Genomic DNA, 14,502 nt, shown 5'->3' on the forward strand with positions numbered 1-14,502 from the left:
ACAAATAATTAAACAACTACCACACTAGTGTTGCCAACCGCCTCTCTAGCCTCACAACAAAACTCTCACGCATCTCTCTACCTTTTGTCTCTATCTCCGACTGGCAACGTCACTTGGATAAATGGAAGGACTTTACTTTTCAACAATTTCTCTCGCTCATGCAAACTTACATAGTTAACACCCACCTAACCACCGTCAAGGATGAAGAAGCTAGGAAGGCTAGTAAGCGAACCATCACCTCTACCCTTGAGGAAATAACCCTTCTCCCCAAAGAAGAATCCATAAAGGAACTTGTTGAGCGGGAAGTGTGCAAACAAATGAAACACCTTCCCTCCTCTAAAAACTCCCATCTCACCCTATCTAAATCACCCCTTGTCCATCCCTCTTCTAAAGCTCCCTTCCTTCCACCTAGAGCCTCTCTCCCAAACAAGCAAACCAAGCCCGGTCCAACCACCAAACCTAACAAAAATATCTATCATCACCCCTTCTCCCAAAACAAAGCTACTAAGACTATCTCTCTCCCTTTCAAAACTCCAAAGAACGTACCATACCACCTAAATACCCTCTCAATCGCATCCATAATCTCTTTTCCCCAAATCCTCCTCCACCTCTTCCGCCTACCTCAAACCCCCATTCTATGTCGCATAACAACCTTCAATCTACCTCCCGTAATAACCATGTACTTGAAGGAGTACGAGCGGAAGTGCAACGCGAGAGAGAGTGCGAGAAGAAGACCACGACGATATGGTGAACTCGCTCTACTGTAATGTGTAGAGCATAGTGAGTTCTTATTAGGTTTTTACAAAAGAATATGTGTACATACCTGGCGGCCCGCCCACTTACCTGGGCGACCACATTGGGCTTTATACCCCAACAACCTCCCACTTAAAGTCCAATGTGGTACTTTAAGTGTGAGAGAAGATACTATACAAGCTAATATACAAGAGATGTAGAGAAGTGATGTACTACCCTACACCTAACTGCTTGCGAAAATGCACAAAGCTCTCTGAGGGAAGTCCTTTTGTAAGTAGATCAGCAGGATTTTCTGTGGTGTGAACTTTGACAAGCTGAAGTTACTTATCCCCGAGTACTTCCTTGATGAAATGATACTTCACATCCACATGCTTTGTCTTTGAGTGATAAACTGGATTGCGAGCCAATTGTATAGCACTTTGACTATCACAATATAACACAGGCATCTCTTCTTTGATTCCCAAATCTGTTACTAGTCGATTAAGCCAAATTGATTCTTTGCATGCCTCTGATGCTGCAACATATTCAGCCTCTGTAGTAGACTGAGTAACACAATCTTGTAATCTAGAACCCCATGATACTGCTCCACGAGCCAATGTAAAGACATACCCTGATGTAGACCTTCGGTTGTCTAAGTCACCTGCATAATTTGAGTCTGTAAAACCCTTACACTTAGCTCCTGACTCCTATAGCATATACGCATACTCTTTGTAGCTTTCAGGTATCTCAATATTCCTTTCACTGCCTCCCAATGTTTCTTGCTTGGGTTTGACATGTATCAACTTACTACTCCCACTGCAAATGCAATGTCTGGGCGAGTAGCAATCATTGCATACATCAAACTACCCACTGCAGATGCATATGGAATCTTATCCATTTCAGCATGTTCTTCCTCAGACACAGGACAATCTTGTTTGCTAAGTTTCACATATGGTGGCAATGGAACACTCAGTGCCTTTCCCTTCTCCATATCGAAACGTTGCAAAACCTTGTCAATATACTCTATTTGAGATAACCAAATCAACTTCTTTGATCTGTCTCTCTCAATGTGCATACCAAGTATATGACTTGCCTCACCCATGTCTTTCATATCAAAAGATTTTGCCATCTTTGACTTCAAAGCTGAAATTTCTTCCAAGTGCTTGCCAGCAATCAACATGTCATCCACATACAAAATAAGGATCAGCCAACTACCATCCTTAGCCTTCTTTGTATATAGACAGTGATCGAACTCACTACGTTTGTAGCCTTGAGAAAGCATAAACTTGTGGAATTTATGGTACCATGCCCTCGGTGATTGTTTTAATCCATAAAGACTCTTTAACAACTAGCATACCCAATCTTCCTTGCCTTTCTCAACAAACCCTTCTAGCTGCTGCATGTAAATTTCCACATCTAAATCACCATGCAAGAACGCTGTCTTGACATCCATTTGGTGCAACACCAAATCTAATATGGCAACCAATGCAAGAAAGCATCTCAATGTAGTCATCTTGACCACCGGAGAGAAGACTTCATCAAAGTCAATGCCTTGTTCTTGCTTAAAGCCCTTGGCAATAAGCCTTGCTTTGTACTTTGGCTGACTATCATGAGCGGTGATCTTATACCTGTAAACCCATTTACAAGGTAGAGCCTTTTTGCCCTGTGGTAATTTAACTAGCTTCCATGGCTTGTTTTTATGCATAGCTGTCATCTCTGACTGCATGGCCAATTGCCAATTCCCGGAGTCCTTCATTTGCACTGCTTCCTTGTAACATGAAGGCTCATTGCAATCAGTCAACATGACATAGTTCATAGATGGAACAAACCTATAAGGAGGTCGTGTGACACGTCCATATCTACGCACAATAGGTGGCTCAGGCTCAGCCACAACCTGTGGTTCCACTCTATCTTGTCCTTGCTCCTCTTGAGCCCTGACATTTTGTCTTGCACGGGAAGGTCCATCTTCTTGGAAGACAACTCTTCTAATCTCCTCAACCCTCTCTGGTTTAGAATGATATTTGGATTCATTAAAGTGAACATCATTGCTGCGGACAACCTTTCCGGATTCGGGATCCCAAAGTCTGTACCCCATCTCACCAGAATTACCATAGCCTAGAAAGATGCACTTTCTACTCTTTGGCTCAAGTTTGTTCCTAAATTCCTTTGGAACGTGAGTATATGCCTCACAACCAAAGACTCTGAGATTCTTGTATGAGGGCATTTTGCCTGACCATACCATCTCTGGCACTGAATCCTTCTGCAAAACCTTGCTAGGAGATCTATTTACAAGATGAACAACTGTTGATACAGCTTCAACCCAAAACCCATTTGGCAGTTGTGCATTAGACAACATACTTCTGACCTTCTCTTGTATGGTCCTATTCATCCTCTCAGCAACACCATTTTGAGGAGGATTGTAAGGAGCAGTAAGTTCACGTTTTATACCTTTTGACTCACAAAAGTCTTGAAAGGCCTTTGAAATATACTCTCCACCATTGTCAGTGCATAAGCATTTAAGCTTTTTGCCACTCTGATTCTCCACAAGTGTCACAAACGTTTTGAAAACACTAAACACTTCATCCTTGTGCTTGAGAAAGTAAACCCATAATTTCCTCGAGTAATCATCTATAAATGTCATAAAGTAAGAAGCTCCCCCTAGAGATAGGTTAGGCATAGGTCCACACAAATCACTATGAACAAGTGCCAACTGTGTATCTCTTCTACTGCTTCTATGCTTATATGGCTGCTGTGTTTGCTTACCATACAGACAATGTTCACAGAATTCAAAATCATTAAATGAAAATCCAGGCAAATAACCAGAACGAGACAAGATTTCCATTCCCTTCTTGGACATATGTCCTAACCGGCTATGCCACAAAGAAACGTTCGGCTGCTCGGTTACATTGATTACATTTTTAGAGACATTTGATACATAAATCATGTAAAGTCCTCCACACTTTACTCCATGTGCTACTGTCATAGAACCCTTGGATATCTTCCACATGTTCTGTCCAAAAGTGGTGACATAGCCAGCATCATCAAGTAAACCTGTGCTGATCAAGATCTTTGTAATTGCGGGAACATGTCTCACATTCTTCAGCGTGAAAGAAGAGCCATTCTGAAACTTCAATTGAACATCTCCAACACCTAAGATCTCACATGTCTGCCCATTGCCTAGCCGAACATGATCTTTTGTGGGCACATAAGAGGTAAACCACTCCTTGTTTGGAGACACATGAAGTGATGCCCCTGAGTCTATAATCCAGTCACTCAGTGCATTGCCATCAGACGCTGTAAGAAGAGCTGAGTCCATTGTATTCTTCAAGAAGTAGATGTCTCCTGACACTAGACTGTCATCCTCTGCAACAGTGTTTGTCACATTTATTTCTTGAATCTTCACTGAGGACTTGTTCTTCTCACCATGGTCTTCATCTTTCTCTTTGCCTTTTTCTGCTTTCCATTCTCTGCAGTCTCTTTTCATGTGACCCTTCTTGCCACAATGGTAACATTCTATGTCACTCTTGCCTTTAGCACTGCGGGACTTGCTACAAGAATGATTCCTCTTTCCACCTTTGTACTTTTCTTTGGTCCTTTCCCTGACAACTAAGGCTGTTCCTTTGCCTTTGTCCATTGTCTTTCTATTGGTTTCTTTAGTAAGCAGACTTCCTTCTACACCTGCTATGTTCAAACCATCTAGAGGTGCAGAATTACTAAAAGCTGTGCGAAAAGTGTTCCAACTTTCCGGCAATGTGATCAACAGAAACATAGCTCTAGCAGGTTCATCAAACTTGACACCTTGAGCTGACAACTGACTATAGATTGTGTTGAATTCATTCAGATGATTGGACATAGGTGTCCCTTCTTTCATCTTCAAGTCAACAAGCTTCTTAAGCCAGTATACCTATGAAGTTGCACTGTGCTTCTCATAAAGATCACTCAGCTTTAACAATGCTTGATAAGCCGACATCTCGTCTGCTACATTGAAGTAAACGCTTTCTTCCAAAGTCAGCATAATGGTAGAAAGTGCCAATTCATCCATTTCGCTCCATTCATCTTCGTCCATATCTCCTTGTTTTATCCCCTTGAGATTTATAGGTTTTATCTGCTTCTTTTGTACCAACACCTGCCAAATCTGCTTCTTCCACAATGGGAAATTGGTTCCATCCAGCTTCTTGATATTGTAAAGAGCAGTGTCCTGTGATCCAGCCATAGCTACGCTTCACAGTGGTTTACTTTCCTGGGAAAAATTCGGCAGAGTTTCCCCTGTAAATTGACCTCTTAACCAATATCAACCTGTCAAATGAACCAAGAAAGCTTCAGATTCTGCATAAATTTCGGTAGAGTCTCCTTTGTAAAATGGCTCTGGTGTACTCAAAAAACAGACCAAAAAATAGCTCAAAAAACAGTGTCTCTCTGACACTGTAAGCTGCGGGTAAACCTGTCCTGCACCTGTACTGTCTCTCACTGTTCTGTAAGCATAGACTATGACAATGCCTCAATGGCAGTAAAGCAAAGATGCAATCCCAACTGTCTAACTCCTAGTTGCCTATCTAAGGGTGCTCGAGGGATCGCTCCAAGACCTGTATCACCGAAAGGATCTCAACATTCGAGAATCCCCCAAAGGCTGCAGTAAATTTGACAGTACATAGACTTCCCACAAAGTCATACATCCACAAATTTCCCACTATATGCTGTAACCGTTGCGGCGGTTGTTTGCTGCGTGACTCATAGCCAGCAACCTCAACAAACATACATCATCTCTGACAATACATCCCATGTGGAAGTACCTGCAATGTCAGGATGAAATCTGGAATATCAAGTAGCAAACACAAGCTACCTGATGAACTAGTGGATGTCGCCTACAGTCTGTGTGTAGATGCACCTGTGTCGTATGTGACACGCCTCCAAGAACTGTGAGCCGTCCTTCGATGTGTAGAAAACCACAAATCAACACTCTGGGAGTGTCGATATCCTCAGCACCTGTAGTCGTAGGCCGAAAACCCCAAATTTGCAGAGTCGGATCTGCACCCGTCGAGACCACGTAGTCAAAAATGGCCTGCGCAGACCTTTGTCGAAGCCGAACGGTGACCGAGATGACCTCAGAATGAAATTTTGAGCACACCGAGCCCTTTCGGTTTCTCCCACAGGATTTGGGGCCATGTCTTCGCCTGTCTAATTTCACTCCAATCTGAGCTGGTGACTCTAGCCTCCTGCAGTGCTGCCCCGAGCCTCGATATGAGCTCTGATACCAGTTGAAGGAGCACGAGCGGAAGTGCGACGCGAGAGAGAGTGCAAGAAGAAGAGCACGACGATATGGTGAACTCGCTCTACTGTAATGTGTAGAGCATAGTGTGTTCTTATTAAGTTTTTACAAAAGAATATGTGTACATACCTGGCGGCCCGCCCACTTACCTGGGCGACCACATTGGGCTTTATACCCCAACAATACTTCATCCTAACCATATCTCTTCGTCTTCGGGAAAAGGCAAAGGGAGGAGGGACTAGGGCAAACCCACCCAACCTCATGGGTACATCTACTTTTTGACAAGCTCCCCCTCCTCCCTACACTATGGATGCTTAATACCTCTCCTTCAACTCCCTCTCCTTCTAGTCCCTCGACTACGACTTTGCCTAACTCGATGAACCTCCAATGCGATGCGACAACGACATGCATGAACCTCCGATGCGACGCGACAACGACATGCAAAAACTCAAGGAAAACGAATAGATTTTGGCTCCCTCTTACAAACCCACATGAGTACAAACTCAAAATTTTTGGTAAGCAACCGGCCTACTCTTTTGATAACGCCGTTTCTACAAACTTTGTACATAACCTCACCACACGTCCCCTCACTTTCAATGAAAATAAATGCTTGAACTTGGGTCTCAAGTACATCCCGCCTCCTCCCAATCCAACACCCAAACACCTCCTAGAAGCACACGAAACCTTAGGAAGAAGCTGACAACTTAAAGATTTCTTCAAAACCAAAGAAGCCTCCTCCTTTTCTCCATTTAAATTACCCAACCACCATTGGAAACCACCTGAAAAGAATCCCTCTCTAGAAATTATCACAGAACTTAACAAGCTGCATCTCATACATAAATTAGATAGTTACAACACTTCCTTCTCTAAACGTCCAAAGTTTGTACATCAAGCCCTCAAATCTCTCTCACACGATAACTCCATTGTTATTAAATCCGCCGACAAAAACCTTGGTCTTACTATCCTCTCGAAGGAATGGTATGATAAGGAGGCACTTAGACAACTCAATGACCCCATCACCTATCAACCAACTACCCCACCTCCTCACAACTACCTAGCCTCTCTCCTCTCTGATATCATCCACAGATACACACTCCTCCCCATGGAGCAATGTATCTTCATACTTGCACCCCTCTCAAAACCTTTCAAACCCTGCCGAATCTACTTCCTCCCCAAATTGCATAAACCATCCCTTGTCGCTAGACCTATTTGTACTTACAATGGCTATTTTTTGGAACATGCATGGAAATGGCTGCACATAGAGCTATACCCAATCCTACTGAGTTACAAACAACATCTAACAGACTCCCTGTCCCTAATCAAAGACCTACACCATACCCATTTTCCACCAAATTCTCTCCTTTTTACTTTTGATATAAACTCCCTCTATCCTAGCATCCCAATAGACCAAGGACTCATTCCTCTTAAAACAACCATTTGTAAACTTTTCGATCCTCCAAAAACCAACTTCATAATGTCTCTTTCTACCCTCATCCTTACACAACACTACATCAGTTTCAATAATAGAACTTTCAAACAAATCAAAGGCACAGCAATGGGATCCAATTTTGCCGTGGTCTATGCTTGTCTTTTTCTTTGCCACCTAGAATCCCAATCCCCTCTTCTCAATGACTCAAACCTGGCATACTTCAGAAGATTCATTGATGATGCCTTTGGTATATGGACTGGCCCCATTGAATCTTTAACAATCGCCCTCAATACCTACGCAGGAGCTTTGCTTAAACACATAAAAATCACCCCCTCCATTGCTACCAATCAAGCCACAATCCTAGACATCCACTTTTTCAAGGGACCCAAATTTTTAACCCATGGCATCCTAGACTCTAATTGCTTCCAAAAACCTCTAAACTCTTTCCAGTATATACCATGGATCTCTTGACACCCTACCCACCAAAAAATAGTCTTCATCAAGTCAGAACTTAGGAGGTACATTATGAGAGAAAGCTCCTTCGAACACTACCTCAGCACAAGGAATCTCTTTCTTATCAGACTCAAGAAAAGTGGCTATCCTAGGCAAGTACTTCTCAAAGTATTCAACTCAATCTCTTATTCAGAAAGGGATAACCTCTTGAGTAAACCTTCCTCAACAAAGAACCACCACTCCCCAACCATCTTTAAAATACCTTTTACCCCCGAAACTAGGAAACTCAAACCCTCCTTGACAATTGGCAAACCTATCCATCAAGCTTGCCTAAATTTGCCAAACCTCTCAAACTTAGATAAACCCATCACATGCTGGACCACAGGACCCAATTTACAAACACTCCTCATAAACAAACCTTATGCACCATAATACATTCAACCTACCCAAAACTTACCCTCATTTTACTCTCGGTGCAGGTTGATGGATCATACTACTTCGGCGCATGTTTTGCCCCATATCCCGCCTTTTCTACCTCACTTTTGATCCAAAGATTGTTTTGTACCCATCTTAAGAGCATAACAATTTTTTGTACCCTACTTTTGAGCAAAAACATCTTTTGTACCCCGCTTAGGAGCTAAATAATTCTTTTGTACTCCACTTATGAGTAATATCAACTTTGAACCCCACTTACGAGCAAAACCAATTTTTTGTGCCCCACGGATTAACAGAATCCCTCTTGTTGTACCCCACTTATTGGCAAAACCCTTTCTCTTTGCAACCCTTTTTCCTTTTGCTACTCTCTTCCTTGCACCCCATGTACGGGCAAAATCTTCTTTGGTCACGACTCTAAAACTCCTCCGACACTACTCTCAACCACCGTTGTCAATACTCTACCATAAATCTCTACCGCTAAATCTATTCACTCACCAAAACAATTACTGCGCATATCCCTTACTGCGCTACCCAAACCAAGCTCTGGAATCCTTGCATAGGTATTACCTAATTTGGTATAAGACTCCGTCGCGCATATTTTCCACGTAAACCCTCCCAACTTAACGAACTCACTCTAAGGGAATCTCTCTTTCTCCGTCTTTAAACCTAAGAATAATAAGGCTCACCCTTAACATTCATTCTCATGTCACTCTCACACACAACTATACTCTAGTCTTTTTGAATTCGAAGTTCAAAAATCTAAACCTACTTGCCCCCCCTCCTTTTCAAACACGTTCGCGGATGATGGGGGAGCTCTGCCTCCCCCTTTTTTTGTAGTTTTGGTGAGCTTTGTCAACGGTATTGTAGGAGAAATGCTTTTGCTTGAGGTTATTGAAATAAAACCTAAATTATTTGTTTAATAAACACATCAAAAACGCAAAAAAAAAAAGAGGAGACAAAGCAATCCCATCATTCGCGCGCGTGGAATATTGGGGAGCTCTACCTCCCCCTTTTTTTTGTAGATTTGGTGAGCTTTGTCAATGGTGTTGCTGGAAATAGTCTTTTGGTTAAGGTTTTTAAAATGTTTTTCCCCATCATCTGTGTCGACAAAAAAAGGGAAGGTAGAGCTCCCCCATCATCTGCGCGCACGTGGATGATGGGGAAGCTCTGCCTCCCCCTTTTTTTGCATTTTTCATGTGGTCTTATATAAACTAAAAACTATATTATATGTGTTGTGTAGATAATGGCACCAAAGAGGGATAGCAAGAAAAGAAAACCTCCAGTCTATCCTTTTAGCAACCGTCAAGTGAGCATGAAGCTTAGGTCCGGTTGTATACCAAAGGGAGCTATCGATCAGGAGGCATCATCACGAGTCCGACATTTGGACACTCCACCAAATAAAAAGAACAAGATTCTCAAAAGGTGTGTTTTTATTGATGATGAGGCTCATGTTGATGAAGACTCCAACAACATCGAAGATGACATAGAGATCACAGGTAAATTATGAGTGTATGCTATAATTTTATGTCAATACGTAGTTTATATTATAAATTTTTCAATGGTAGATTGTTAAATTTGATGGACGTTTTTTTTCGTTTGGAAAGTTTGGTAATTAATAACCATGTGGAGAGTAAGAAAGGGTGAACCATTTTCTATATACATACCATTGATAGTTGCTAGAGAAAATATTAAGTATTGTTTTTGTTTATGTTGGAGAAAAGGTCGTTAAATCTCATGTGAGATCCCTATATAGGGTGTGCGGTTTTTTTTTAAAAAGTTGTCCCCGTACAAAGGAGACTCTGGTAAAATTTCTGTAAATTAAATACTTTACACTATCTAATCCTAATTGCATATGTTTTTGGACAATTGAATGTTTGTCACTTGTTATCTCTATGCAGAGACCAATGTTCACATTGAAGATCATCATGACAATGAAGAAGATAGTGATCCTGAAGGGGATGAGGAGAATAAGCATTCCAAACACCTAGGCAAGCAAATTTCTCTTGGCTTGATGAAAGATGTTCTAAGTCAGTTTTATGTAAAGAAGAAGACATTGCCTCCTCCGGTTCCACTTTGTCGACTCATGGTGCATGAGGCTGTTAGGTTTGCTAGAGATGATGTAGAATGGCTCATTTCCTCATTTCATTCTACTAGGTATTTATAAACTATGGGGCATTTCCTTGTGTCCGTTGGGATTCTAGAGGAGATATCATTCTCATGACCGCAGCGGATTTGGAGGAATGGGGACCACTTTGGCGGGAAAGAAATGCTGAGTTCGAGAGATCACTTGGTAGAGAATGGCAGGAGCTCAAAGGAAAAAAGTTTCTGGTATGGGATGGAAACCATAGGCTAAAAACATGGTGGAAGAGAATCAAAGATAGTAAGATCTTTCACCCCTTTCACTCTTTTTGTTGTAAAGCTTTGTTTTTACAAATGATGATTTTTTGTGTGTGATAGAGTACTCGGACAATGGTTAAGACCATGTTAGTGTTCATTGCCAATTCCTTGAGTTGTCCAGAGCAAAAGAAGCAGAGTTGCTTCTTGCACTTGACACTTCCAATGCGTAAGTTTGTTAATTGTATGTAGACTCTTATTTTTTTGCAAGCAATGCTTGTGTTCAACTCTTTGTTTTCAATTTTTCTGCAGCATTTCTAGGGCACATGTCATGCTAAACATCACTCATGAAGTTTATATGTTTCAAAGATCCGGCATGGAAAATAAAGAATCAATCCTTCAAAAATTGACACCTGATATGAGAGAATGGGCTAGGATGGAGATGACTGTGGAGGCAAGGTACTACCATGGTGCTGCACCATGGTACAACACTCCATGTGGATTGATATCTCAACTTGTGTGGAAGGTGATACCTACTCTACATGTTGGGTAATTAATGTAAAATTTTATTATGGTTTCAATACAGTGTTTTGTATTAGGATGAGTTCACTGCATTTATGTCCAAAGAAAGAGCAAAGCTAGATGCACTTGGACTAAATGATGTTGAGAAGAAGAAGAGACGGGACAAGGCCACAAAGGTAGAAGAGGAACGGTTGAAAGATAGGGGCTACAAGTACTTGTCAATCGCCAATCCTCTTAATGGTGATGAGTTCTGCAAGTTGCTTTTTAGCATTAAATGGGATGAACCTGGAATGCTAAAGATCACTAGAGATAAGCTCTATTGTTTGACAAGCTCTAAAATCACTCCTGAGAGGTATTGAAGCTATTAGTTTCTCATTTTTAATTGTATTCATTCAATTTTGATTTTCTATATGATTAAGTGGTATGTTGTTCTTATTGCTTGTAGAAAGAATATAATTTTGCACCTCATGAGCCTCACTAAGTCTAAGGATCCACAATATCTTCATTTTGGTGATTACAAGCTTTTTAGAAGTTACATGAAAAAGAAGACTTATTGGGCTCACTTGCATGGGGAGGCTACACTTATGATTGAAAGGATGCAAGTAGAAGGTCCACAACTTCCTAATTCTTTTGACCTTTTCTACAAGATGAGCATGAAGAATCATATTCTACAGATAGACGTTTGACCATTGTTTTTAAAAGAATATAGACATGTTTTAATTTACACAAGATCAAGTTGAGTGTGCTTTTTGATAGTTACTATGTATGCAGGCTTTTATTTATCTAATGGATGCAGTGAAGTCTTCCCACTCTAGTGAGAAGATGCCGGAGCTTGTGTTGTCGGCTAAGAGAGTGATTTACAGGTTTGCATCTTCCACTTGCACTTTTTGCAAAAAAAGAGCATTTCATTTTTTTGTCATGGTTTGGTGACAGTGGGTCATTTTGAGAATGATGAAATTTCATTTTGTGTTTACAAAAAATCCTTAAATTCCCTATGGAAGCCTTGAATATGGGGTGGATGGTTCTTTTGACAATATGCGTGTGTATAATGTTTATGTTGAAAACACTTAAATCCCTTGTGGGAGCCCAAGATAGGGTTTATGGTTTATTTTGAAAAAGTATTCTCCATACAAAGGAGACTCTGCCATTTTTTTTTTTGGATACATAACATATATTATGCCATTGCGTTTATATGCTTTTCAAAGTGGATGATGCTCTAAAAATTGTGTAGATGGGTTATGCAATGCGTTGAGGCGCAGGAATTGAATGAAGCCCCATTATTCACTAGAGAGTGGATTGATGTACATGATGAGAATACAATGTTCTCTCCCTCTTTGATTGAAAGGAATCTGACAACATGGGAAGCCAAGGTTTGTCCTTGGTGGTTGGATTATCCACTAGGAGTTATTCCAAAGCAAGAGTTGGAATTACGTAAGAGTAAGTATCTTAACACTAGTGGCTCTTTTATTTTGAGAATGTATATGTCTTACTTTAGTACTAATTTATGTGATATTGTGCTATATGGTTGTTGAGTGAAGGGTTTCAAAATGAGAGTGATGAGTACTTACAAGAGACACAAGAAGAGTCTCTCCCTCCCGTTTCTCAAAGAGTTACTCAAGACACCATTGAGAGTGGCTCTCAAGGTACTCCACTAGCAAGAAATGTACTCAAGAAGGGTAAAGGGAAAATGGATCCTCCAAGTACATCAAGGAAATCCACTCCTTCTTCAATGCCTCCCATTGTGCCATCTGCAGAGCCCGGCATGTCCTCTTTGGGAACCACTATACCCCATATGGCACCCTCTTCTATTGTGCCCACTACATCTTCATTGGTGCACACTACTTCATTTGTTGCAGAGTCTTCACTTGGGCGAGAGGCTTGGGAGAGAAGGCCGATCACACGATCCGTTGGTAAGTTTAAGAAAATTGTTAGCATGTCTGTCTTCCATATTTCCTAATTCAAAGCTACTTTGGATAATGCTTGAAGGGTTCCATTACCAAACTATTGTAGATGTTTTGCTTGTGGATATATCACAAATTGATAAGTTTGCCCTTGATAGGTAGATTTTCATAGTGCTTATTTATTTGCATTTTCTTCTTGCATTGTTCTATGATTTTGAACATAATTCATGTTTGGTTTTCTTGTAGCATCAACAAATTTTTTGTGACAAAGAATACAAATCTATATAGCAAAGATGGTGTGCCATGTCGTGAGGTTGCTAGGCTTATCTTTGCAGATTTTCCTACAAGTTTGCTTGTGGATGGTCTAGGACCAATCCCATTGGGTAAGTAACTTTTCTTCGGACTAGTACCTACAACTAACTATGGTATGCTTACATGTCATCATTCACTTTTGTAGAGGGCATGAGTGTTCCCAAGTGGAACACATTTTCCAGGGGTCTAGTGACAGGGTGCATGGATGTTGCTCGTGAGTTTTTTGCTGATGAGGGGCAGAGAGGTCTTCTTTGTTCTTTCGGTAAGACTAGTCCAAAGTATGATACTAGTGAATGTTATGGTATATGTGTGTTTGCATTCGGTTTCTAATTTATTTTTTATATGGTCAGGTGGTTTCTGGCAACATTTACTGAGTCTCATGACTATGTTTTGGACTTGTTTGCGGGGTGTGGTGGTTTAGGCCGAGCTTCTGCGGAAGATATGAGGCATTGCATGTGTCTAGAGCTAGATCATGTGCTCTATGAAAGATGTTTGACCGATATTGCATGTGGACCTGTGAAATGTTGATTGCGGATGCACATTTGGTTGAGGAAACTCTATTCTGATAGTACACATCTTCATGTTTTGATTTATGTTTTTATGTACATGGCAGCTATATGACATTGACATGGCATTTTGGCATGCTCCATACATTTCATTTGGATACTTCATTTGTGTTTGTTTGGTACATGACTGCCACATGATGTGGAGATGACTTTGATTGGAGATTTCTTTTGTAGTTGGATTATGTTGACACCATTGGCTTGTGTGTTGATTTTTGTGAGATAACAAAATCATTAAAGTGATGGAAATAAGAGTTTATGTGAAAGAAATCCCATGTGGGAGCCCACGTTTTCAATACAGCCTCAAAAATACATACAAATGGTGCTTTTTATAAAGTTTCATTTTGCATAAGCATAGACATGCTTCCATATTTCTTAAAAGTGTTTGGTAGTTGAAGGATTGTACTGTAAGGTTTTGAGTTTTTCCACTATACAATGGTATTTAAAGATATCATTGGTGTAAAATTTGGGTTTAAAAGCTCGAAAAAACAGTTTCAATTGTAAAATCTCGAAACTGAAAGCTCGCAAAAATAAAACCCCTAGATGGAAGCATGA

At 40.8% G+C, this 14,502-nt stretch overlaps 2 protein-coding genes across 2 annotated transcripts; both read left to right on the plus strand.

The window, feature by feature from the left end:
- Nucleotides 1–10,672: 10,672 nt before the first annotated feature.
- LOC147419004 (uncharacterized) lies at nt 10,673–12,703 on the plus strand. The gene is made up of 8 exons (XM_086505769.1): nt 10,673–10,695; nt 10,804–10,878; nt 10,962–11,175; nt 11,249–11,338; nt 11,471–11,523; nt 11,767–11,851; nt 11,943–12,034; nt 12,403–12,703. The coding sequence occupies exons 1-8, from the start codon at nt 10,673–10,675 to the stop codon at nt 12,701–12,703; spliced, it is 933 nt and encodes a 310-aa protein (XP_086361895.1).
- A 155-nt stretch (nt 12,704–12,858) lies between these two features.
- On the plus strand, nt 12,859–13,912 carry LOC147419005 (uncharacterized). The gene is made up of 3 exons (XM_086505770.1): nt 12,859–13,081; nt 13,158–13,230; nt 13,735–13,912. Exons 1-3 carry the CDS (start codon nt 12,859–12,861, stop codon nt 13,910–13,912), a joined length of 474 nt encoding a protein of 157 aa, XP_086361896.1.
- Nucleotides 13,913–14,502: the final 590 nt, after the last annotated feature.

This window comes from Adiantum capillus-veneris, chromosome 29 (genome assembly GCF_014529385.1).
Source record: "Adiantum capillus-veneris isolate H3 chromosome 29, ASM1452938v2, whole genome shotgun sequence".
Taxonomy (NCBI): domain Eukaryota; kingdom Viridiplantae; phylum Streptophyta; class Polypodiopsida; order Polypodiales; family Pteridaceae; genus Adiantum; species Adiantum capillus-veneris.

Excerpts from the sequence above, each read along its gene's own strand:
- LOC147419004 (XM_086505769.1), top strand. The coding sequence starts at position 10,673 with ATGGTGGAAGAGAATCAAAGATA. Across the intron at positions 11,524-11,766 it reads TCTAAAATCACTCCTGAGAG|GATGCAAGTAGAAGGTCCAC; the intron begins GTATTGAAGCTA and ends TATGATTGAAAG. Across the intron at positions 11,852-11,942 it reads ATCATATTCTACAGATAGAC|GCTTTTATTTATCTAATGGA; the intron begins GTTTGACCATTG and ends CTATGTATGCAG.
- LOC147419005 (XM_086505770.1), top strand. The coding sequence starts at position 12,859 with ATGGATCCTCCAAGTACATCAAGGAAATCCACTCCTTCTTCAATGCCT. Across the intron at positions 13,082-13,157 it reads GCCGATCACACGATCCGTTG|GGTTCCATTACCAAACTATT; the intron begins GTAAGTTTAAGA and ends TAATGCTTGAAG. Across the intron at positions 13,231-13,734 it reads GATAAGTTTGCCCTTGATAG|GTGGTTTCTGGCAACATTTA; the intron begins GTAGATTTTCAT and ends TTATATGGTCAG.